The sequence below is a fragment of the Mytilus galloprovincialis genome, chromosome 10, assembly GCF_965363235.1.
Source record: "Mytilus galloprovincialis chromosome 10, xbMytGall1.hap1.1, whole genome shotgun sequence".
NCBI classification, from domain to species: domain Eukaryota; kingdom Metazoa; phylum Mollusca; class Bivalvia; order Mytilida; family Mytilidae; genus Mytilus; species Mytilus galloprovincialis.
Window position 1 is genome coordinate 57,452,229 of NC_134847.1, and position 23,827 is coordinate 57,476,055.

Genomic DNA, 23,827 nt, shown 5'->3' on the forward strand with positions numbered 1-23,827 from the left:
TTTACACCCAAAAGATATTAAATGATAATTATGTGTGTAATACAGACTTAAGATTACTAATGTTCCTTTATTATATAAACAAATTAACATTATCTCCATAAATAACTCTTCATGCAGACAGATTATGAAATATGACATATAAATTGCTATATTATCTATGTAGACTGGGTGATTACTAATTCAATACCAAGTTATTTTGGAATAGAACATGGCAAACTCAGTGTTCAAAGAATAATCTTTTAAAGTTGATAACTCTTGAATCCTACATGGAAGAAGTGGAAGTTAAATCAATTTAAGCAGATTTTATATTCATAAGTAAAATTTCTTCAATCTATATGATTGTTGCAAGGTATTTGTCTAGCAGTTGGAAATAATAGCTAAACCTTTTCTTTGGGAGATATAAAAAATACATTTTATTGGTTTGTAAGATTAGTTTGTAAAATATTTTTTTGTCCGAAGCATTTACTAAAATATCACAATGCAAAATAGTGTTAATTTTGTCTAAGACTTTTGTCTAGGTAAATAGTCCTTTTCTTTCCAACTAAAGATTACATTTGGACCAATAATATACCCTGATGTTGAATTAAAAAAAAAATAAACTGCCATTTATTTTATATGACTAATAAGGTTGAAAAGTTAAAGTCACATGACTTATATTTCATAATTCATTGTATATATAATTTTGAAAGTAGTGAGGACCCTTTATAGGCCAGTTATGGTTGTAGATTAGCTTTATTGTTCCACAGAAAGGGAGATAATTTGCTGATTTTTTACCATTTTATTTGAGTTACCTCCCTTACCTTCACAAAATACACCATCTCCTTTAAAACCCATCTTACACTGACAGGCATATCTTGTGGCTAGATTGAAACATGTGGCATTATGATGGCAATTGTGGCCTTGTCCACAGAAGTCTGTACCTATTAAAAATATAAATTTATTATTAGATCAAAGTTTCAGAAATACAAATATTCTGGTAACTACATATACAATGCAAAATATTTTTGAAGGTTACAGCGAAAAATGTAACAGACTTTATGATAACAAGAATTTTCTGCTTTCTAAACAATCATACTATAGTGTTTATACCTGCAAGGTATTTTTACCACTCAATGTTTTTTATACTTAAACTATTATATTGAAGGCATTTCTTCTTCATTCTGTTTAGTTAGATTCTTTCTTAGAGATTATTGTTAGTACCTTTGAGTCTTTGACATTAACATTTTTGTACTAAGAAAAGTAATTGAAATTTTGGTTTAGTTTTATTAGAAATGATCACTCTAACATCATAAATCTGGAATGATCATAATTACAATGCAATCTAAGTCAAAACAAATACATGGTAAAAAGTCTAATATATCTTTGAAATTTTTAAAGTGATTAAAAAGACAACATTTTCATTATGAATACATATCTATTTTACATCCAGGAATACTATCTTTGATCTACACATAGTAAAACTTTGAATAATAAAAGTCTTTTTTTTTATTTATTTAGAAAATTTCTTTTAGGACTCTTTTGTCTATTTTCACATATATAGAAAATTCTCAGAGCATTAGGTTTTGTAAAATCCATTTTAAGGCACATAACTGAAGAACAGTAAAGTGACGATACTAAAACTTCTACTTGATCTGAGTTTTTTTGGTAATAAGTACAAGTTTCATAGCATTTGGTTCAGGCAGACTTAAGTTAGAGAAGAGAAACACATTTGTAAATGGGTTTAACTACAGAACAATAAAAGTGACCCCACCAAAATTCAAACTTTGTCTGTATTTTGTGGTAATAAGAATTATGCATACTTTTCTACATTTTCGTTTTTTTTAATTTCCAGAATCCATTTTAGGTACTTCTGCCTTACCTTCACATATGGGACAACATTCTCCGTGTATATGAATGAATTTGTCTTTCGGACAATCCAGTTTAGGACACTCTTTCTTACCTTCACATATGGGACAACATTCTCCGTGTATATGAATGAATTTATCTTTCGGACAATCCAGTCTAGGACACTCTGTCTCAGGGTTCATTCTCTTACACTCCATTCTACCATCCTGTACAAATATAAATAAAAGGAAATGTAGAATAAATTTCAGAGGTAGCAATCCTCTAACACAGTCAGAACAAAAATGATATCTCAAGGTCAATGTCTCCAATGATTAACAAGTGCCCATAAAATATGTCAAGTTATTCCTCACCTTGAGTGTAGAAGAAATGACAATAAGACAGCAATCTCAGACAGAGCAAAATATATATCCCAAGGTCAATGACTTCAATGATTAACAAGTGTCTATAAAGTATGTCAAGGTCTTAATCACCCTGAGTGTAGACAAGTGTAGACAAGTGTTTGAATAAACCTAACTGACTGTTAAAGATCTGACATAAAAATCAAATTCATAAATGAACAAAATCCATTAAGAAATACCAACTTTCAAAAACTCCTGATTTTGGACAGGCAATGAGATGGGTTAAATTGATTTTGCAAACATCAAAACTAACTTACATTAGCTGTAATTGAAACTGATTTTCATTCTCTTAGTCCATATTAACTTTCAGTATAATATTACTCAATAACAGCTTTATACAGTAAAACTTTTTGATTATAAGGATCATGAAACATATAAATCTATCCTTGTTAGGTACAATCCAAATAGAAATTTGAACAATTTTCATCAGTGCTAAAAATTCGAATTTTACATTGAGATTAAGTTCTGGTTTAAATGTATATACTTTTAACAAAGTTTTGCTTTGAATGTACGGTGTATTGACTTTTGGTAACTTTACCACTTCAGTCATTGAGAAGCTGCCATTAAGTTGAAACATTCAAACTAACAAAAGTTCAGAAATGCCAAATTGAAACTTTATACCTCAAATTTAATGCTGATTGTGAATTTATTTTATTTTCACAATAATAGCACAATTTAGACTTTATAACTATTAAAACACTACAGCCTTTTCATCTGGGACAGAATGAGGGTAGTTTTGAATGCAGTTGGTAAGCTTTACTTGATTGTCTTTATATTTCCGTGGAAACCAAAAAAAAAAAACCTGATCATCGCCCTGATGTAGAGATTATCACTTTCAGCAGTATTGACGAAGTGCAATCAACAGTTCCAAATTACACAAACAAAGAAATTTAAAACTGCACAAAAAGTGAATGATGGATGATCTGCTTCTGTAAAAGCTATAGCAATAATCAGTCTGGCATACAGACAAAACATTGATTCACTAAGGTGGGTGGGAGATACATACAAGAGAGTCTGTTCACAGAATTAGGACAGTGCAGCAATTAGTGTTTAAAATAGACCATTTTTACAAAGGTTAGACAAAGGTTTTCAAGGTTTCACAAAGTGCACTTTCTTCTAAAATGAAATAAACAGATATTGACCCAAGTCAAACCAATCAACAGAACAACATAACCAAAAGATGGATAAAAGTCATAATAATCATTGAAAGTGTATCAAAACAAGTTTAAAAGGCTAAAGGAAAATACAAAACAAAATAGTCAAATTTCAGAAAAAAAATTGCTGAATGAGCAAAAAATATTAGGGTATAATGGTCTACTAACTTATGTAAATTGTACTTCATTATGTTGCCCATTAAAGCTGTGATCATGAAGTAGAAAGTTACAGATATTTCAAAAGTTTGTAAATTCTACAAAACCAATTTTCAGTCAGAAATATTTCAATTGGCTTTTTTTTAGCTGACCAAATGACCAATACGTCACAATAAATGCAGAATAACACTGTACAAATACTGAAAAATTTATTTTTCTATCCAGTAGATATCCTTGTTTACTAGAAAAGATATTTATTTTAGTAACTGAACTAATAACAATTTCAGAATTGTCCAGCAGTACATTGACCACAGCAAACTATCTATAAAACCTTGATAGAACTAAATATTCAAATCTACATTCTTTGTTTCAAAAATTCCAATAGGGAACATATATTACATTATTGTAGTAATAAACCAATTTTCAAAGACGTTTCAGCCATTGGCCTTCTTCAGTTTCTTTGTAATCTTCATTGTAATGATGAGGTTCATTTTTTCGGATGTAATTTTTAGTCAGAGAGAGAAATGCTATGAACAATATGTGGATAAAACTTTTAATAAAAAATGGATATGGTTCTCATCAAATGTGTTTTATGTTCAACACAATGCCAAGCATTTTGTGTGGCCTCTTTTTCAATCATCGTTATGACATTTATCCATGGATATCAGACAAAAGTCAGTAACAACGTAATTACCTTTGAAACAAAATAAAATGTATATGAAATATGATTCTATATCAATCTAAAGGCTTGGCAAAAACTTTGATATGTTCAATCCTAAAGTTAAAATACTACAGGTGGTTTAAAAATTGAACTTTGTCCAACTTCAAAACTTGAAGTAAAATAGATATGAGGTATATGCTTCAATTATGTTGTACCAATTTATTAGGGAAACTGTTTTAAGGATGGAAACTACTGAAGTTTATTTTCACATGAACGCATGCACCTAGAAACAATGCTTTAAATAAATTACACCAGATGGCCTCTATAAGAGTTTTCTTTGCAAGAGACATTATGAGATAAAATGTGTCTTAACTTTAACAAATATTAAATCTATATTGGTTTCGCTTCTATTGAAGGCCTGTCCTAACATTAACAAATATAAGAACTATATTGGTTTTGTTTTTTATTGAAGGCTGTGTAGTGGTCTGTAGTTGTCCATTGGTCTTTCAGTGGATTGTTTTTATAGGCAATTATACCACACATCTTATTTTGTTATTGAACTTAATCAACTGATTTGCCTTGCTTCAGCCTGATGTGAATGGTTACCTAGCTAGCTCGTTCTGAGAACTTGTTGTATGAGTATGTGATCAAGTTCAGTAAAGGTAATTCTAATAAATTGATTGATACAAATGTGGTGTTAAACCAAAGATCTGAATGGATGTGATCTTATAACTTTTTCTTTAGCAAGACTGATTATCTATCAAAAAAAACATGTCTGTTTACAGTTTAAAGACTATTGTTGGTGACAAACTTGATATATTTATCAAATAAGATAGCAGTTCCTGCAAGTTGGCGAATACCTTTGATAACACAAACAATGACAATTTAGCTGCACCAGATGGGCTTTTTAACAAGTATTGTATTTTCAGTGTTGCTCTTGTCTAACTATATTTAAATTTAAAACCAATACAAACATTTGGTCGGATTGTTGTCTCTTTAACATATTCTCCATTTCCATTCTCCATTTTATTGTAGAGCTAATAAAATGGAAATCATTGGCCAATAGTTGTGTTTGTAGAATCAAAATCTTGAACATCATGTTACATATAAAAAAATCTATTTAAAGTGTACCTAACCTTTTGGGTGTAATTCTATTGTTAAAATAACTTGTTTATCTTATGTCTGATATATTTTAATAAGAAACTGCAGATGTATCTAATATTAATTTTAACATCATAATGAAAATGAAACCATGCATATCAAAAACCAAATTACTAAAGAGATGAACGGTCCCTTCTAATTTAACCAAATTTTGAATATCTTAAAGATGAGAACCTTTTGATAGTTCCATATGGTCAGGTTAATCAAAAGCAGCTAAAGTTTGTAAACAGACACAAGGAGGCTTTGTAGTTCTTCAAATTTTTGTCTGCATTGGTGAGAACATTAACCTTTTCTTGCACTTAAACTGAGAGCTATAGGTTTTTGTTATTGAAAACAAAGAGAAGAAAAAACTTGTCAGTGGATCATGCTAGTTACACCTTTTCTTCATAATAAAAAAAAATAATATTTTAAAGGGTTTTCATCCAATGTCAGAAAAATGGCCTTATGAAAAGTTGCATGAGGATATTCTAATATTAGGCATTGAAATATTGGCATAAATATAAATTTAAAAACTTTCACAATTTTTGAACATTATACCTGAAAATTTTCAAAATCAGGAGCCAACAAGTACCACTCCCAACATTGAACAACAGTGCAAAGTTTGTAGTAATTTGATCCAAACCCACAAAATACATACAACTGCTATTTATAATTGAACTGTGACTTTTCCTTTTTTTAACATTAGGAGATTCCAGAGATATGCCAATGAAACCACAACCTAACAAAACAAACTACTAGAAACGTTACATATTGATAAAAAATATCATAGATACAGTTTATAAACTTTATTTTACAGGTTTATATTGACTATCTTGTCTTTTCTGTCTATACAAGAAGGTTTCTAGTCACACTGATTAGTTACTTCCTCTCATGAATAAATAATTTCAAATTAAAGATTAAATTTTAATAATTCATCAACCGCTTGCAGGAATTATATTAAAATTTAGTTCTAGGTAGTCAAATGCAGGTAAGATATTACTGGGTTCTGGGATATGAAACTGAAATTATTCTGAATAGCTAACAACTTTTTAATGATCACTTTAGTGAAGTTGAATTTAAACCTATCATAATAGTTTTAACATAATTGATCCTAAAACACTCAGAAAGTGTGTTTTAAATTTTAAATTCATTTTCATTAGTTGATGTTTAGGTTATAAAAGATGATAGAATTCTTTTTTTTTCTCACAACTTTTTATAAAATATTACATTTAAAATATAAAAAAATGCATTTAAATCATTTGAAGTTCCATAAAATCATAACCATCTAATCTAACAGATTCCAATACTATGACAGTGATGCACTTAGTGAAGACATACTTTTGGGAAGGCTCTAATAAAAGATGCTGTCGTCTGCCAAATCCCGCTCATATTTTTGAAGAAAAAAATGTTTAAAATCAGAGTAAAACATCAACAAAAAGCAGACATATTAAAAATTTATGAATCTAAACTTTAAACCTCTATTGTAAATTACAATTTCATCATGTTCAGACCTCACATCAGCTTTTCATTGCACCATTTATTAAAATTTATAAACTTTGAGAGAATTTTTGATTATCTTGTTCCAACAAACGTAATAGATAGTTAGGTAATCTAACATGTAGTTTATAAATGCTGTTGCTTTATTTATACATAGGTAATCTATAATTGCTCTCGTGTTGGAATTCTCTTGTCTAGTCAATGAAATATTTGTGTTAATTGATGAAAAGGGAACTGGTACAAAAGGTGTTTGTACAATTGAGGTACCAGAAAATATACAGTGTATTTTGAGGTGTGAATACCAGAAAATATACAGTGTTTTCTGATCTTAAACAGGTTTAAATTCCTTAGAAGCTACAGACAACATAACTATTACATCAAATCCATACTGACCCAGTTAATTTGGTTAATCATACATTCTATGTATAATCAATATGTATACTTACATTACAAGTACATGTAACACACACTTTAGGACTGTAGGATGCACCATGGTCATAATATTTACCACTAAAATAACAATTTGCTGAAAAAAATAATTAAAAAACTTAAAATAATACAATTTTCTGTTGTGTATTGAAGTAAATCTGGTCAAGTTGATGGTTGAATTAATTTCTTAAAACATTTCCTCTTAACATGTTTATTCAATATCAGATTAAATTGGCTACCTTCTTTCAATAATCAACTCCAGAGAAAAAGTGTTTCATACGTACATACAGATGTACAGACGGACAAGGATTAAAATTATTGCCCCCTCTGCTACGGTGCGGGCATAAAAAAGTAAAGTCTTGACTTCTTTATATAAGCTATGACACATGCTGGTTTATGAGGGGGGTATTTTGGGAATTTTTATTGGAGACTTTCCCTTTTATATTTTCCTTGGAGTTCGGTACTTTTGTTATTTTACTTTTTTTTTATGATCTATAGAAATTCTCATATATTATCATTTCCTCAACTTTCAGGTGATGCATATATATCTACTGTATGCTGGAACCTACTGTTTAATGGAGTAATAGATTAATTTTCTACTGTAAAATTTCTTTCAACTAAAGCTTTGAAACAAAAATATTTGGGGACATTTAGATTGAGAATTGCATTTTGCAGGGGCAGATCCAGCCATTTTCAAAAGGTGGGAGAGGTGGTTCCTAACCCAGGATAAAGGGGGGTTCCAACCATATGTCCCCATGTCCCCACAAATGCATTGATCGTACAAAAAAAATGAGGGGGGTCCAACCATATGTCCCCATTCAAATGCATTGATCGTACAAAAAAAAAAAGGAGGGGTTCCAACCCTGCAACCCTTCCCTGGATCCGCCATGGTTTTGACATAACACAGTTCAAAGCAAAACATATAGATGTGTGTATGTAAATAGGTAAATTTTGAGATGTCAGAAGGAATAATATTTAGACAAGGATGCCCTGACAAGATTTTTTCTCTTCTTTGTTGTTTATAAGGGTTACATAACCAAAATCCACTGGTATGTAAGAATTTATATTGATAGAAACATGTAAAACAGGCAAAATCTAAATTGGACTATGGACAGGCTAATTGTAGAACATGGTGAAAGATATATTCAAGATATATAGCACATAAATCTAAAAATATTTATGTTTACATTTGATATGAATCTGAAGAAAATTTCAGATCCAACGTAGGGAATATAACCCAGGTTTATAATATGAATAAAAATAATCTTAAATACAAGAGTTTTCCAAATCCTCATTTCATTCTAAAAGGGAAGTTTCAAACTAAATTATCCATTCTTGACAGTGTTTAAAAAAATTTAAAAAGGATGTTTCAACTAGCAGATACCGCTTCTTTTCTAAATCAATAAAGGCATTTCAGCCAGACAATTAAACTCTATATATGCAAAATAAAAGGAGCAGGCTATGTCCATGGGACACAGATGATGCCAGACTTGCAAAAAACATTACAAAGGGACATACCTGTAGAAAAATATAAGTGACACTACCCATATTCATACTTGATCTGAGTTTGATGGAAGTAAGCATTGGTCAGGTTGTTGTCTCATTGACATATTCCCTATTTCTATTCTCAATTTTATTGTGTGTAAGTTTCATAACATTTGGTCAAGGCAAACTTCAGTTAGAGATCAGAGGGGACAAATTCAGCAAAATTTCCATTTTTTAAGAGTCATACCTATTGAAAAGTAAAAGTGACGCTTCCAAAACTCAAACTTGATCTGTTTTTTCGTGGTAAAAATCATTGTGTATAAGTTTCATAACATTTGGTTAAACTAAGTTTGGGACATACAGATGTTCAGACATACTGATGGATGTACAGACAAACAAGGGTAAAAATTAATGCCTCCTCCCCTAAGGCAAGGCATAAAAATTAGGCAGTTGATTAAAAAAGATTTTTCAGTTGAACAAAGGCGAATGGGCTTATATTATTGTGCGTAAGTGGCTTGGTACATGAACTTTTAAACAACCACCTGAACCTACATAGGATAACATTTATCATTAAACTATTTTTATTCAAATTTTTTTACGTCAATGACAATAAACAAGAGCAGACTATATATTTTATTTTTGAAAATGCACTTATTCAAAATTAAACATCAAAAGTTTGAAATGAGATAATACACATTTTGTTTTTAACTTAACATTGATAATGAGATTGTTGGAAGATATATTTCAGACATGGAAATTATGTTTTTCTTCAAAGAGGTGAAACAATAATTGTCAAGAACACAACTAATCTCAAAAGAAATAATCAAATGTTTGGTGCAAAAAAACACGGAAACTTTTGTTTTATGTTTTAAGTCTTGGCAAATTTAAGAAAATGATTTAGAATAATACTCAGAAAAGGGTGACTGAACGATTTTTATATAAATATTTTTCTTTAACGTTGATAGTTGCAGTTCTATGAACTTGTCAGAATTACAGGATTTCTAACAGGATTAAATGATATGATGTGAAACAAAAAGATACTGTCATAACAAATCAATTGCACGCTGTTTGGTCAATATTGGTGAAAAGTGCCATAAAAACCACCATCTTCAATATTTTGACAGAAGAATACGATTTATAAGTATGTTTTGTAATGGTAACTTATCAAATAATCATATACACGAAAATATACACACCCACCCAAACAACTGTTTGACACACAATTTATCAATATTGACAAATTATCTATGAAATCAAAACTAATTAATATGAAATTGTATCACTTGTTTTACTTTGATGTTTTTTTGTGGTTCTTTTCGATGTGTACTGTATTCTTCTCTCAAAATTGTTGTGAGCATGCTTTTAAATGGATGAGGAGTTCAAGGAAGAGTCCCAAAATAAATATTAAAATATGAAAACACTTGTTTTATACTGTGTTGAAGAAGTGATTTCATTCACTGGTACAAATGGTTCTTGGGTAGGGTTTCAGAGACCAATTTTCAAATGATAAATGATAAGCCATTATAACTTCCTTTCATAAAGATATGATTATCAAAATCCACACATTTTATTTGTTTTTACTGCATAATATAGCGGTCTTTTGCCTATTTAAAATGATAGATATTAATTTAATAATTAATTGATGATGAAATTGTTCCCATTAATCCAAACATCATTTATGTTAAATGCAATGATTTGTTTAATGTCATATATATTCTGACATTTCTCCTGGGAGCTGTTATGAAATGTTATTTTTCATTTTTTTTTATAAATGTGCAGCAACATTTTAAGATTCATTCATCAAATTCAATGCAACAGGTTTCTGACACAATCAGGACAAACAAAGGTTTGGTATTTAGAACCCATTACTCAATGTAATTCTCTTAGTGTTGAATTTAATTGTTAATAAACAATTTTGCTTTAGACTTGGGTTTAGTATATTGAATGATCTTTTTATAGTTTGTTTTTATGTTGTACCGTTATACCACTGTCCTAGGTTAGGGGAGGGTTGGGATCCTGCTAACATGTTTAACCCCGCCACATTATTTATGTATGTGCCTGTCCCAAGTCAGGAGTCTGTAATTCCTTGGTTGTCGTTTGTTTATGTGTTACATATTTGTTTTTCGTTCATTTTTTTTTTTTTATAAATAAGGCCATTAAGGATTCTCGTTTGAATTGTTTCACATTGTCATATCGGGGCCTTTTATAAATGACTATGCAGTATGGGCTTTGCTCATTGTTGAAGGCCATACGGTGACCTATAGTTGTTAATGTCTGTTTCATTTTGGTCTCTTGTGGACAGTTGTCTCATTGGCAATCATACCACATGGTCTTTTTTATATTTTGTCTGATTTTAGAAATATACTTTAAATTGTTAAAGCTTTCGCGGCAGTATAGTTGCAATAAGGCGGCGTAAAGCAAACATCAATATATCATAAAACGTAATGTTTTTCTTGACATTGAATCAGTTCTCCTAATTTTTGGGGTAGCTTCTGAGTTATCATTGTTTGTCAAGTGTGATGCATACTTACTTATACACACAGGGCAACATTCACCATCTCTATACACAGGTTTTTCACAAGGGGCAGGTGGGCAATCCATTCTTTTACAATCTGATGTTCCATTCTGAAATAACAAAATGATGTCCAGTTATTGTGAAAGGATAAACCAAGCTATTGGTATTACTTATAGGTGCATAATTGAGTTCATGTTAGTAAAATATACTTGAAATTGGGTCTATAAATATTAGTTTATTTCTTAAGGAAAGTTGATAATATATTGATATAAGAAGATGTGGTATGAGTGCCAATGAGTCAACTCTCCATCTAAGGTATAGAAAGATATAAGAAGATGTGGTATGAGTGCCAATGAGACAACTCTCCATCTAAGGTATAGAAAGATATAAGAAGATGTGGTATGAGTGCCAATGAGACAACTCTCCATCTAAGGTATAGAAAGATATAAGAAGATGTGGTATGAGTGCCAATGAGTCAACTCTCCATCTAAGGTATAGAAAGATATAAGAAGATGTGGTATGAGTGCCAATGAGACAACTCTCCATCTAAGGTATAGAAAGATATAAGAAGATGTGGTATTAGTGCCAATGAGACAACTCTCCATCTAAGGTATAGAAAGATATAAGAAGATGTGGTATGAGTGCCAATGAGACAACTCTCCATCTAAGGTATAGAAAGATATAAGAAGATGTGGTATGAGTGCCAATGAGTCAACTCTCCATCTAAGGTATAGAAAGATATAAGAAGATGTGGTATGAGTGCCAATGAGACAACTCTCCATCTAAGGTATAGAAAGATATAAGAAGATGTGGTATTAGTGCCAATGAGACAACTCTCCATCTAAGGTATAGAAAGATATAAGAAGATGTGGTATGAGTGCCAATGAGACAACTCTCCATTTAAGGTATAGAAAGATATAAGAAGATGTGGTATGAGTGCCAATGAGACAAGTCTCCATACAAGTCACAATTTGTAAAAGTAAATCATTATAGGTCAAAGTACGGTTTTCAACACGTAGCCTTGGCTCAAACCAAACAGCAAGTTATTATTAGGGCCCAAAACATGACTAGTGTAAAACCATTTAAACGGGAATGTAATAGTCAATTGGAAAAACCAGAGACAACTTTATAATAACTCCAATGAAAAAGAAGCTTCTCACTAAATTGCACTAAACCTATTAATAGTCAAAAAATTCCATCTCTTTTTCTCCTATCTCTATGATACCAACAGTAGCTTTAACAAAGAGGTGGCCAAAATGATTAATGAGAATGTACCCAGATCACCTATCATAATATTGAATCTTTAAAACTAAAGACCTTTTCAAGATGGACAATGATTAGGTGAAAATTGTGTGATAATCTTGTCTACACATGCAGAGCTTGACCTATACCAGGTGATTTATGTTTGATGAAAGGAAAAACAACTGAGAAAAAACAATTTGTTGGTTATGGTGGTATAAATCATCAAAGAGGTGTTTTCATACAAACAGTAATGATGCACTGGTCAGGCAACTAGCCAAACTAAACACCAATAATATAGATTTTAATTTGCTCCTAGGTCAGAAAGTGCAAAAACTGCAAATGTTCAAACATGCACCAGATATGCATAGTAATTTTTCCTAAAACAATAAAAATTTCTTGATATTTATTATATTTCAATAACTGCCTACATTACGATGGAATAAGATTTCTTGTTTGCATCCAGAAGTAAATTGATATCTTTTAAACTTGTTTTTAATTTAGGAAAGCATTATTTTGAGTTTTTTTTTTGTTTTTTTTATCATTATTTATTTTGAAAGCCACTTTTTGTTATCATGATTATAATGGCTTAATAATGTTTGTCATGTATAAGTAATGGCAAGGATGTAGTAACCTAAATATAGCAGAGGGAAATCTACAATCTGCATTTAATAACCGATAATCAGTATTGAAGGTTGAAAGCAATTCAATAAAATTCCAAATTCCTACCAAATGTACAATACTAATGAGTTAATTAGTAGGCAGGTGCTCTGTGGTTTGGTTAACATACAATGATTTGTTGAACAATATTATAGGACAAGGTAAAATACATATGTTATTTTTAAAATCATTTCCTATGTCTTTTGTGGAATTTTGATGCTCGGCCATATGGCCATTATCCTGGTTAGAATTTTTGATGCTTGGCCATATGACCATTAGCCTGGTCAGAATGAGGAAGTTACAGCTTAGTAATTACTACAGATAAAGAATCAAGTGCTCTTCACCTTTGACCTTGAACTTTAAGTTTTTGAACCACATTCTAATTCTCTCAGATTTCATTGTTATGTAACTACACCTTAGTGAGTTAAAACATTGACGTAATACCTAGATGGGTATTACATCTATGGTTAAAATCATCATTGTTTAAGGACAATCAGTGGTTTCCGCTTCACATGGTAGTCACTGCATATGTTTTATAGTTGTTTACACTTGACTTATAAATGAATAAGAGGAGATGTTTCAAATATACGTAAATGAGTTTCAAATATACGTAAATGAGGTAGCCATTCCTCAATGACAAAAAAAAACAAAAAAACAAAAACATTCAGGGGTCAACAAATCATTTCCCAAATTGCCTCATGTTAACACATGGAGCAAACCATTTCAATGAACCCCCATCAACACAAACATTCTCCATTAATAACAGCAAAACCCAAAACTGACACTGACTTAGAATTGTAGAAGCCCACACACTAATATCTTCAGCAGTCCCGTAAGCACACCATGGTTTATCCAAATTAAAGCATTTGTATTTGTAAAATACATGTATAATATTCATTTAACTTCTAGCTGAACTTCTGAAGGCTTAATATATTCTTCCTTATTTTCATACAAAAGTTTTGGTCGTATTCTTCAACTTACCACATTTTCTGTTAAAAGTGACCAATCCTTAATATTTGATGGAAGAACAATGTTGTAACTGTCAAGATCTGATTGAAAAGATTGTAAAGGGAGACATTCAGAAGCATGTAATACTTAAGGAGTGATACCTATTAACACATCATAACAATTCATTAGTGTTGACGATAGTCACTTCAAACATTTTGGTCAATAATTCTGACTAACCAAGACATCCCACACAAATACCTATCACAGGCAATCGTATATCCATATTTTGCTAATTATTAGACACCTTTTAATTGGAAACTTAAGTTTTTGTTATTTTTTACGACCATTGATTTAAAATTGTGGAAGTGTATGTGTGAACAATAAGTTATCCTAACACAGCAAGAACTATTTTTCAGAATAAAAAAGCTTTTTGGTTGGTTTCCTTGTATATGATAGCTAGAATTCTTTTTCTCATGTAAACGTAGTGTAAACATAATAATGTGGTAATAAGCATTGTGCTTAAGTTTCATAACGTTTAGTTGAAGCAAACTTAAGTTTAGTAGAGAACAGAAAACAATTTGTAAAGGGAAAAAAAAATATCATATTTTTTTTCATTTGTAAAGGGTCATAACTCTAAACTATAAAAGTGATGCCACCAAAATTCAAACTTGATCTGAGTTTTGTGGTAATAAGCATTGTGTATAAGTTTCATTAAATTTGGTTAAGGCAATCTAAAGTTTGAGAATGGAAACCAATTTTGGGACATACACACAAATGGACGTACAAAGGTACATTGGAAAGTAGACGGACAAGGGTAAAACTAAAGCCTTCATGTGTTCAGTCAACAGGCTTTTCCATAATAGCATAAAACCTTTACAAACAGGTACCAGTACATACCTTACACATACAGACAGTACAGGGATCAGGATTCCAAACTTCCTGTTCCTTTTTCATGGTACCATTAAACATACAACTCCTATGACACTCACACTGCTCAAGTTCTGCTATTCTCTGTTTTGCTCGTTGAAGCTAAAATACAAACAGTAGAACATATTAAATATGTGTAGACAACATGAATGGTATCTTATCTTCAAATCTAAAAGAGATAAAAGTAAAACCACTCAGTCATGAATGAAGAGACCAGAGATATAAGTCAAGACAGCAACTTAACAAAAAAAGACGTATGAATGAATGAACCTGTTGTTTGTTAAAGTGGTTCATAAGTGTTCCTCATTTCTCATTTTTATATACCGGTAGATTACACTATTGGTTTTCCTGTTTGAACTGTTTCACACTAGTCATTTTGGGCCCTTTAAAGCTTGCTGTACGATGTGAGCCAAGGCTCCCTGGTGAAGACCATACTTTGACCTATAATGGTTTACTTTTATAAATTATGACTTGGATGAGAAAGTTTTCTTATTGGCACTCATACCACATCTTCTTGTATCTGAATGTATATGAAGGTCTAAATTTACCATGGACTTTTAATGCAATAAATACCTTACTTTTGTGCCTATGTCATGTTTGTTGCAAAAGACTAGTGTTTTTTTTTTTACAGTTGTCCTTAATATTATAAAAAATTATTAAATCAAATAAAATTTCCATCAACTAAGGGGCAAATGGGTATACATAAAATACGAAATGTTAACAGCAACATAATAAATACTCAGTGCAATATTAACAAGTGTGAATTGGTATATACAATTATTACAAGTGTGAATTGGTATATAAAAATATTATAAATGTGCACTGTAAACACATATGATATGTGAAAAAAATTGTCTTTTCTCTTTCATTTGTTTTAGACATCTTGTAGATAGCTACAAAGGAAAACCGTTTATTGACGTATATTTCGTGCAAACTCTCATGTTTTGCCAGTTTTTTTCGGGTATCTAGGTCTTGAGAGTCACACTTCAGACACTGGAATATGCTGCTTTATTCTTCCTAATGTAACCACTACCATTAGATAATTCATTTCAATTGAAATTCAAAGGGAAATCTTTTTCAAGCTTGATTATTGATGTAATCAGACATAATGAAATTGACTACCGCTGAATAAGTAATATTTTATCACTTTGATATTTTTTAAGATACAGACACCACTAGGCAATAAATTATACATTATAGAATCTGTTAAAAGCAAAAGCTTATAATTTCATTTGTTCTATCAGACAAATTGAATTTAGTTTAATTCAAAATAAATTAGAGCACTGTCTGGTCTTTAAAATTCAGACAATAGTTTATGAGGTATAGATTTAAAACCTGTTGTGTTTACAGAAAAAATTCGAACAATATTGGTAATATTTTTCAACTGGTGTGGTCTTTTAATTAAAGAAATTATCTATTTTTATCATGCCTTAATTATGGGAAACAAAGAGGCATACTTTTATGATCAAAGATGATCGTAAATAAAACTACAAATTCTGATTAAAATGTACATGAAATCTGAATATCTATGAAAAATATTACATACAGAACTAAAGAGTCAGTATTTTTTGTCTGATTATACAAGCTTATATTTGAGAGTTGAGAACAAAAATTAGTTCAACCCAACCACCTGTTTATTTATTTGTATGATTTGAATAGTTTCTTTCATATTTTAATGTATTTTTGCCTATTTACAGAATCATGTGCAAGATGGCAAGTCTTTGACAGTCTATGCTAATTTGTTCACCCCTTTTATAGACTAAGCCAATATTTCTAAAGGATTTAATAGTCTAACTAATGCTAATAGGTAAAGAGACACACAAATAAATGGGGAATTTGTTCATAGGTCACAGATGATGCCCATGCTGGCATATCATATAAAGTTAGAAAGGGACATAACTGAAGAAAGATAAAAGCGACGCTACCCATATATGAACTTGATCTACTTTTTGTTGTAATTAGTATTGTGTATAAGGTTTCATAACATTTGTTTGATGCAAACTTAAGTTAGAAAGAACGGAAATGAATAATCTAGCAATGTTTTCATTTATAAAGGGGCATAACTCTAGAAAGGTTAAACTTGATCTGTGTTTTGTTGTAATAAGCATGGTGTATAAGTTTCATTACATTAATGTAAGAGGCAAACTAAAGTTAGAAAATGGAAACTAAAAATTTTTGAAGTGACATCACCAAAATTCTAGTTTGATCTGTGTTTACTGGTAATATAAGCATTATGTATAAAATTAAGAAAAAGTATTCTTAAATATTTATGAAATATTTTTTTTTATGTTACATACCTCTAATGAAAGATTATGGTACATGGAATAAATGTTTTTCACTTGTTGCTCCATGGCTTGGAATTGGGCACAAGTAGGACAAGCTGAAATTAAGACAAATTTCATTAACTCTATGATAAGAAACCATTGGTCATTGAAAGATTTTCACTGTGTTGTCTGTGTTTTCATCAACACATTTTCATCTTTATACTGGTTTCTTCTAATCTTTCTCTTATGCATGCATGTTTTCATTAGCTAAAATATCCATTGGAGAAAGTCAAAATGGAAATTTCATATATTTTCTTTACTGAACAGTTTCTTTGTATTTAATGTTAAACATTTGTCAGAACTTATCTTTATTCAACTTGTAAAGTTGTATATACCCAAAGTTCAGAACAATGCCTGCCTACTGGTACAAGTGTCGATTGAAAAGCTTTTTAATATTCTTTTGGTCATTTAGCTCTGAACATGTTTAGATAGTTATACATCATTGGCTTTCAATTTATGTGTTTTGAGCAATAATGGTAAATACAGAAAGCACTTCCAATGCAACAAGTCAATAAAGTTTTTTTTTTTTCTTCTGTTCAACTTTTCTCTCAAAAGTTTTAGAATTAATCCATATAGGTTAAGAGACAAATGACCTATAACATAGATCCATACAAATAATAAAATTGTACAGCTCCCTTTTCCCCTCTGAAAAATTAGGTGTTTAACAGTTTTAGTCACCCATCCCATTCTAAGTAATTTACATACCTGTATCTGAATTAGGACACTGTAACAGGTACCCATGTGTCTGTGTTACTATTTGTACATCTTGTAAAGCCCCCTGAAATATAATAAAATAGTGGCTATCATCTCAAACTGTAAATACAACAGTTATTCTATTCTGTTATCATCAATACCTTTTCCGAAAATATACATCAATCAGAAAACAAAAAGGTTTAAAGACAAATGGTAATTAAATGGATAAATGGTCATTAAAACACATAACTCAATGACCAATGACCACCATATAAAGGACCATGCTGACCAAAAAATCAACAGAGGACTCAATGACCAATGACCAACATATAAAGGACCATGCTGACCAAAAAATCAACAGAGTACTCAATGACCAATGACCAACATATAAAGGACCATGCTGACCAAAAAATCAACAGAGGACTCAATGACTGAATGACCAACAGACAAACAAAGAACTCATAAGCAGAATGGCCAACAAAGTGAACAATAGAGAACTCATTCTGAATGGCCAACAAAGTGAACAATAGAGAACTCAGTCTGAATGGCAAACAATGTGAACAATAGAGAACTCAGTCTGAATGGCCAACAAAGTGAACAATAGAGAACTCATTCTGAATGGCCAACAAAGTGAACAATAGAGAACTCAGTCTGAATGGCAAACAATGTGAACAATAGAGAACTCAGTCTGAATGGCCAACAAAGTGAACAATAGAGAACTCAGTCTGAATGGCAAACAGACAAAGAAGAACTAAATGGTTAAATGGCTGTAGAGGACACAATGACCTGATTGACCTAATAATCAACATCATTTTTCTTGACTTAAGGTTAATCTAATGCTTGACATTGTCTACTTCTGGCCTTGAAGGCATAAAACTTTGCTCAGTGCTCGGAGCACAAAAATCATGCTCGAAAGTTTTATGACCGTGAGGCCTGAACACCTTATTTTTTACTCCTGATATATTGCTTTGTTTGATTGCTGTCTCATAAACTTATATGTTTGTATGTGTGTGTGACAAAAAGTCTTTAGGGCAATTTCGATTCAATATTTCTTAATAGACAATTGATAATTCTGTATTATGTTCAGAAAATAAATGGCAGAAAGCTCTTTAATCCAAACATACGTTTTAAATAAAAAAAGTTTTAAAGCATTAAACTATCCAGATATATAAACATAATAATATATATGATATAAATAATACTGAGGAGATGAGGTTACCATCCGCTCCGATCAAAAGCCTTGGCCAACAATATGAAAGTTATTACCGTGAAGCTGCCCATTCATACCTAAAGCTTTATTTCTGATGACCAGCCAAATAAAATAAAACAAATCTTAACAAATTATACAACTGTATGAGGTTTATTTAATGGACGAGAACCTTTAAGTTTGTACTCTTGCTGTAACCTTGAAGTTAGCTTGAACCCTTTGCTATCAGGTTAAAAGGCTGTTAGGACCAACTTTTAAAGTTTCATTAAAATCATGGCATGAAATTTTCTGGATTTTGTTCAAAACTTCAATTTTTACTGAGAAGGAAATAATAAAACCATAGGATGTGATAAATCTGATCTCGTAATATCTTACTCTGATAAAATAAAAAGATTTTTCTAAACTATATTAATCACTGTACTTAAATGTTTTTTTTAAAAGACATGAACATTTAGCCAAAAGGTTTTCCTTCCAATACATACATTCTTTGAAGGTAGTAAGCAATAGTTATACTTTTTAATAAGTTCTACAACTGCAAATTACAATCTCAGAAATGAAATTTAACTTTTCAAAATTCAGTAAATTTTACTTTAAACATATTTTATTTTAAAAAAATCATGTACATGACATACACATATAAATACAGTGATACAATAATACTAAGGGATTCGGAAACAAGGTTTCCCTTATATTAATCAGTCTCCCTGTAAATTTTACTGCAAGTGAGCAATAGTCTATGTAAAATATCTTTTGAAAAGCTGAGAATGATATAAAATGTTAGATTATATTTAGCTTAACCTGCATATTTGTTTTAGTAGTACTCATTGTAAACAAATCTAAAACTGAATGATGTTCAGACATTTTTATGTTGCTATAAATAAAGAAACACATGAGTTGCACAAAAAAAAAATTGGTAAAAACTTTCTAGAAACATTAACACTTTGTTTGTTTGTTTATTTCAAAGTGTTACAAAAAAAATATCTATCATTGCAGGTATACTCTTTGATCTCTGTGTGGGAGGGTTGATAAGATTCTTAAAAACATCCTACTGATTCATCAGAAACTGTACTATATGTCTTCTGTACGATTTCAGATGGTTCAAATATTTCTAATGACAAAAACAGACTGTATTAGATCGTCATTACAATGCCTATATTGTTGTGTGGCCAGGTACGAAAAAATCAGTTCGAAATCACTAGGTGCACTATGTTCCAAGGATTGTCTGAAAACCACAAAATCTGTCTCAAAACCATCTTCTTCTTATGAAATATTAGTTGATAATAGAGTAATTTACCAGTTACAGTAAACCTATTATTTCTAACAGGTAGGTCTTGGCAGTAAATATTATTCTTGGTTACCTGTAATTAGGGTAATGATGTAAAACACTCATAGAGCATGGGACATCAAAGAAAACCAGGTAAAAAGGGAACCAAAAAAAATCTGCTTGACAAAGTGAACACTTTGTAATTATCTAAAGCATAAGTATTGTTGAAATAACCCAAAATAAATGGGCAATGTGTCCGTGGGACAAATGATGCCCTTGCTTGCATATTGTATAAAGGGACAACTGAAGAATGGTTAAAGAGACGCTACTCAAATTTGTACTTGATCTGAGTTTTGTGGTTATAAGTATTGTGTAAAAGTTTCATAACATTTGGTTGAGGCTAACTTAATTTTCCATTTGTTAACAGAAGAGTGAGGCCACAAAATTTAAACTTGATCTGTATTTTGTGGTAATAAGCATTGTGTTTAAGTTTCATAACATTTGGTTGAGGCAAACTAAAGTTCGAGAAAGGAAAAGAAAAAATAAGCAATTTTTAAGTTTATAAAGGGACATAACTCAAGAATGGTAAAAGTGATACCAAAAAAATTCAAATTTGATCTGTATTACGTGGTAATAAGCACTGTGTATCAGTTTCATAACATTTGGTTGAGGCAAACTAAAGTTTTTAGTGTTTCTTGTGTCAGTCTTGTACTTTTGCAATAAAGAATGACAAAGAAATGCTTAAATATGTCAAAAATTGTTATTTTTAGCCATTTGGGCAAATGAGCTTAAGAACTATGACCTTGTTTAAAGACAAAAGCAACCACTTGTATTAAAATTGATAGTTTTCCTAAAATATAACATGGTATTTGTTACTTGGCTACAAACATGCATTAATAAAAGACACCAAATGCATATCCAATTATAAGACCCTAATCAATCTTCTGTCCAAGAACTATTCCACCAGACAGACTAAAGAGAAGGAATAAATACTTAGACTTGTTTAAGTTACACCTTGTCATTATAACATGCCAATAAGGTACACCTTGTCAACATAACTTGACAATAGTTAACACATTGTCAATAAAAGATGACAATAAATTGCATTAGGTAACATCCTGCATTCATTGCATAAGTGATAAAAAAAAAATCTTGTCTGTACTTTCTTCAGATGCAAAAAAAAAAAGAAGAAAAGAAATAGGTTGATTACGAAATATTAGATAAAATATCATTGTGACAGCAATATAACAACACAGCTAGGTTGATTAAATTTTGATTTTCTTTTGGTTTTCAGAATGTTAATTAGGCTAAATCTGAAGTGTGCGTAAACAGTCATTCCAGTATGGTTAATAATATAACATACAAAATCAACAGGTACATTCTTTATACCAGAATATACATTTTGGACATATGATCATGAGCTTTTTAATTAAACTTTGATTTTTTCAAGCTTGTTGAAATATCCAATTTTTCAACTCTTCAGGTTTTTTTGTTCATTTTTGTTTCTGCGAAATGATTGTTACTTATGTACAGGTATGTTCGAGTAATATAAATTATGATTGAACCTCGCTGTCAATGATGAAGACATCCACTCTGCTTAACAAGCTGTTGTGTTGACGGACTACAACATAGAATTTCATTTAAAGATGAAAAGGATTTTGATTGGTGATCTAAGGTTGTGACCCTAGAAAATTGATATATCTTTCAAAATCAATCGATTCTTCAAAGCTTATCTTGACTGGACATGACATGATCTAAGCTAAAATCTCAGTTTATTTGACTTCTAACTTCATGTTTTTGATGTTATCTAACTTTCAAACTTGCCATTTTGAACATTAAGCCAAAGATATGTTTCTCTTGATAACATTTTCTTACATAAAATGACTATTAAATTCTGGTTAATTCGGGGTGAAACTGATATTTTATCAATGGGAATTCAGAAATAGAATTTATAATATAAGATGTTTTACTACTGGGGAATCACTGGATAACATAGAAAGCATGCCAATGCAGTATTTAAATGATGTCTGTTTTCTGGGTCAAATACACTTCATACATGCACTCTTGTATTACAAAGGTAAAACTATCATTATAAAAACTTTATTAAGCTTTATTTATGACATCAGTAGAGTGAATAGCAATGACCACCATAGAATACTGAGGAGGGTTGGAGAGGTCCTAATCCTAAAATTCCGGGCTTAAAAACATGAAATCCTGAGGTCCCAAAATTAAAAAAATAAATCCTGACAGCCCAAAATTCAAAATAAGAAATCCAAGATCCTGGAAGGGTCAATCCCGAAATCCCGAGCTTAAAAACACCCGATCCCAACATCCCAAAAAAGGTCCTGCCCCCTCAATACTATATACATTCAACCTGATGATTTAAAACCATTAATATAACAACCTCTACAGGAACAAGCACCTGCCAAATTTACATCAACCTATAAGAATAAGGAAGGATGTATGGTACATGTCAATAAGACAGTAACCCAATGACACCAAAACGAAGATCTAAAGGTCAACAAAGGTCATCAACTATAGACAGGTGCTTGCACACTATGGCTACAAATAATTCACCTCAGCTATAATAGTATTTAATGGTCAGTGCAATCTGTTAATATATGGTACAGAACATTACTAACTAACTAAAACATCTTTTATATAAATCTAGTGACTAAACAGATAACTGAAATAACATATTACTGTAAATTAAGAAATCATTGCATGCTTTCATTATTGCGATTTAGTCATTTTAGTCTAAAATGCAATTTTAATTTTTGGAATATTCAGAAAAATCCTGTCTAGTTCATATAAAAAATTTCAAAATGCAAGTTTACATTATTGCAATCATAATCCAGTCGCATTTTTGCACTAATAAAAACATTACAATAATTTCTGAATTTACAGTAGTTGGAATTCATACATGTATCATTTGTTTGGAATTGAGTATATATAGAACCTAGCCTTTTTTCTGCCATTACATAATATCTCTTTGATCCTAGACCCAATCAGTTATATGAATCAAAGTAAGGACAGGTCAATTAAATTCTTAATCTATCTTGTCTAGTAGCAGACGCAGTATAGAATGCAGGTTATCTAAAGTGTTGGAGATATTTCTTTTAAATGTTTTTTTGTGGTATAATATACTAATTACTATACGACAACACAGTCATTTCTTTGATGAACTGGATGAAATCATCACTACATCATCTGGATGGTAGCAAATGCTGTGCAGGAATCCAGTAACATTCCAATATGTTATAGCATGTTTTTATTTTGTCCAGT

At 30.8% G+C, this 23,827-nt stretch overlaps 1 protein-coding gene across 3 annotated transcripts in view; it reads right to left on the minus strand.

Moving 5' to 3' along the window:
• The window catches only part of LOC143047933 (protein kinase C-binding protein NELL1-like), a 112,336-nt gene that overhangs the window by 59,759 nt on the left and 28,750 nt on the right, over positions 1–23,827 (minus strand). For all 3 annotated transcript variants that reach the window (XM_076221290.1, XM_076221289.1, XM_076221291.1), the window contains 7 exons: positions 18,084–18,156; positions 17,352–17,434; positions 15,025–15,156; positions 11,297–11,390; positions 7,298–7,377; positions 1,940–2,051; positions 801–920 (listed from right to left, as the gene is read on the minus strand). In XM_076221290.1, the coding sequence (XP_076077405.1) occupies positions 801–920; positions 1,940–2,051; positions 7,298–7,377; positions 11,297–11,390; positions 15,025–15,156; positions 17,352–17,434; positions 18,084–18,156 (694 nt within the window). The remainder of the gene's footprint in view (positions 1–800; positions 921–1,939; positions 2,052–7,297; positions 7,378–11,296; positions 11,391–15,024; positions 15,157–17,351; positions 17,435–18,083; positions 18,157–23,827) is intronic.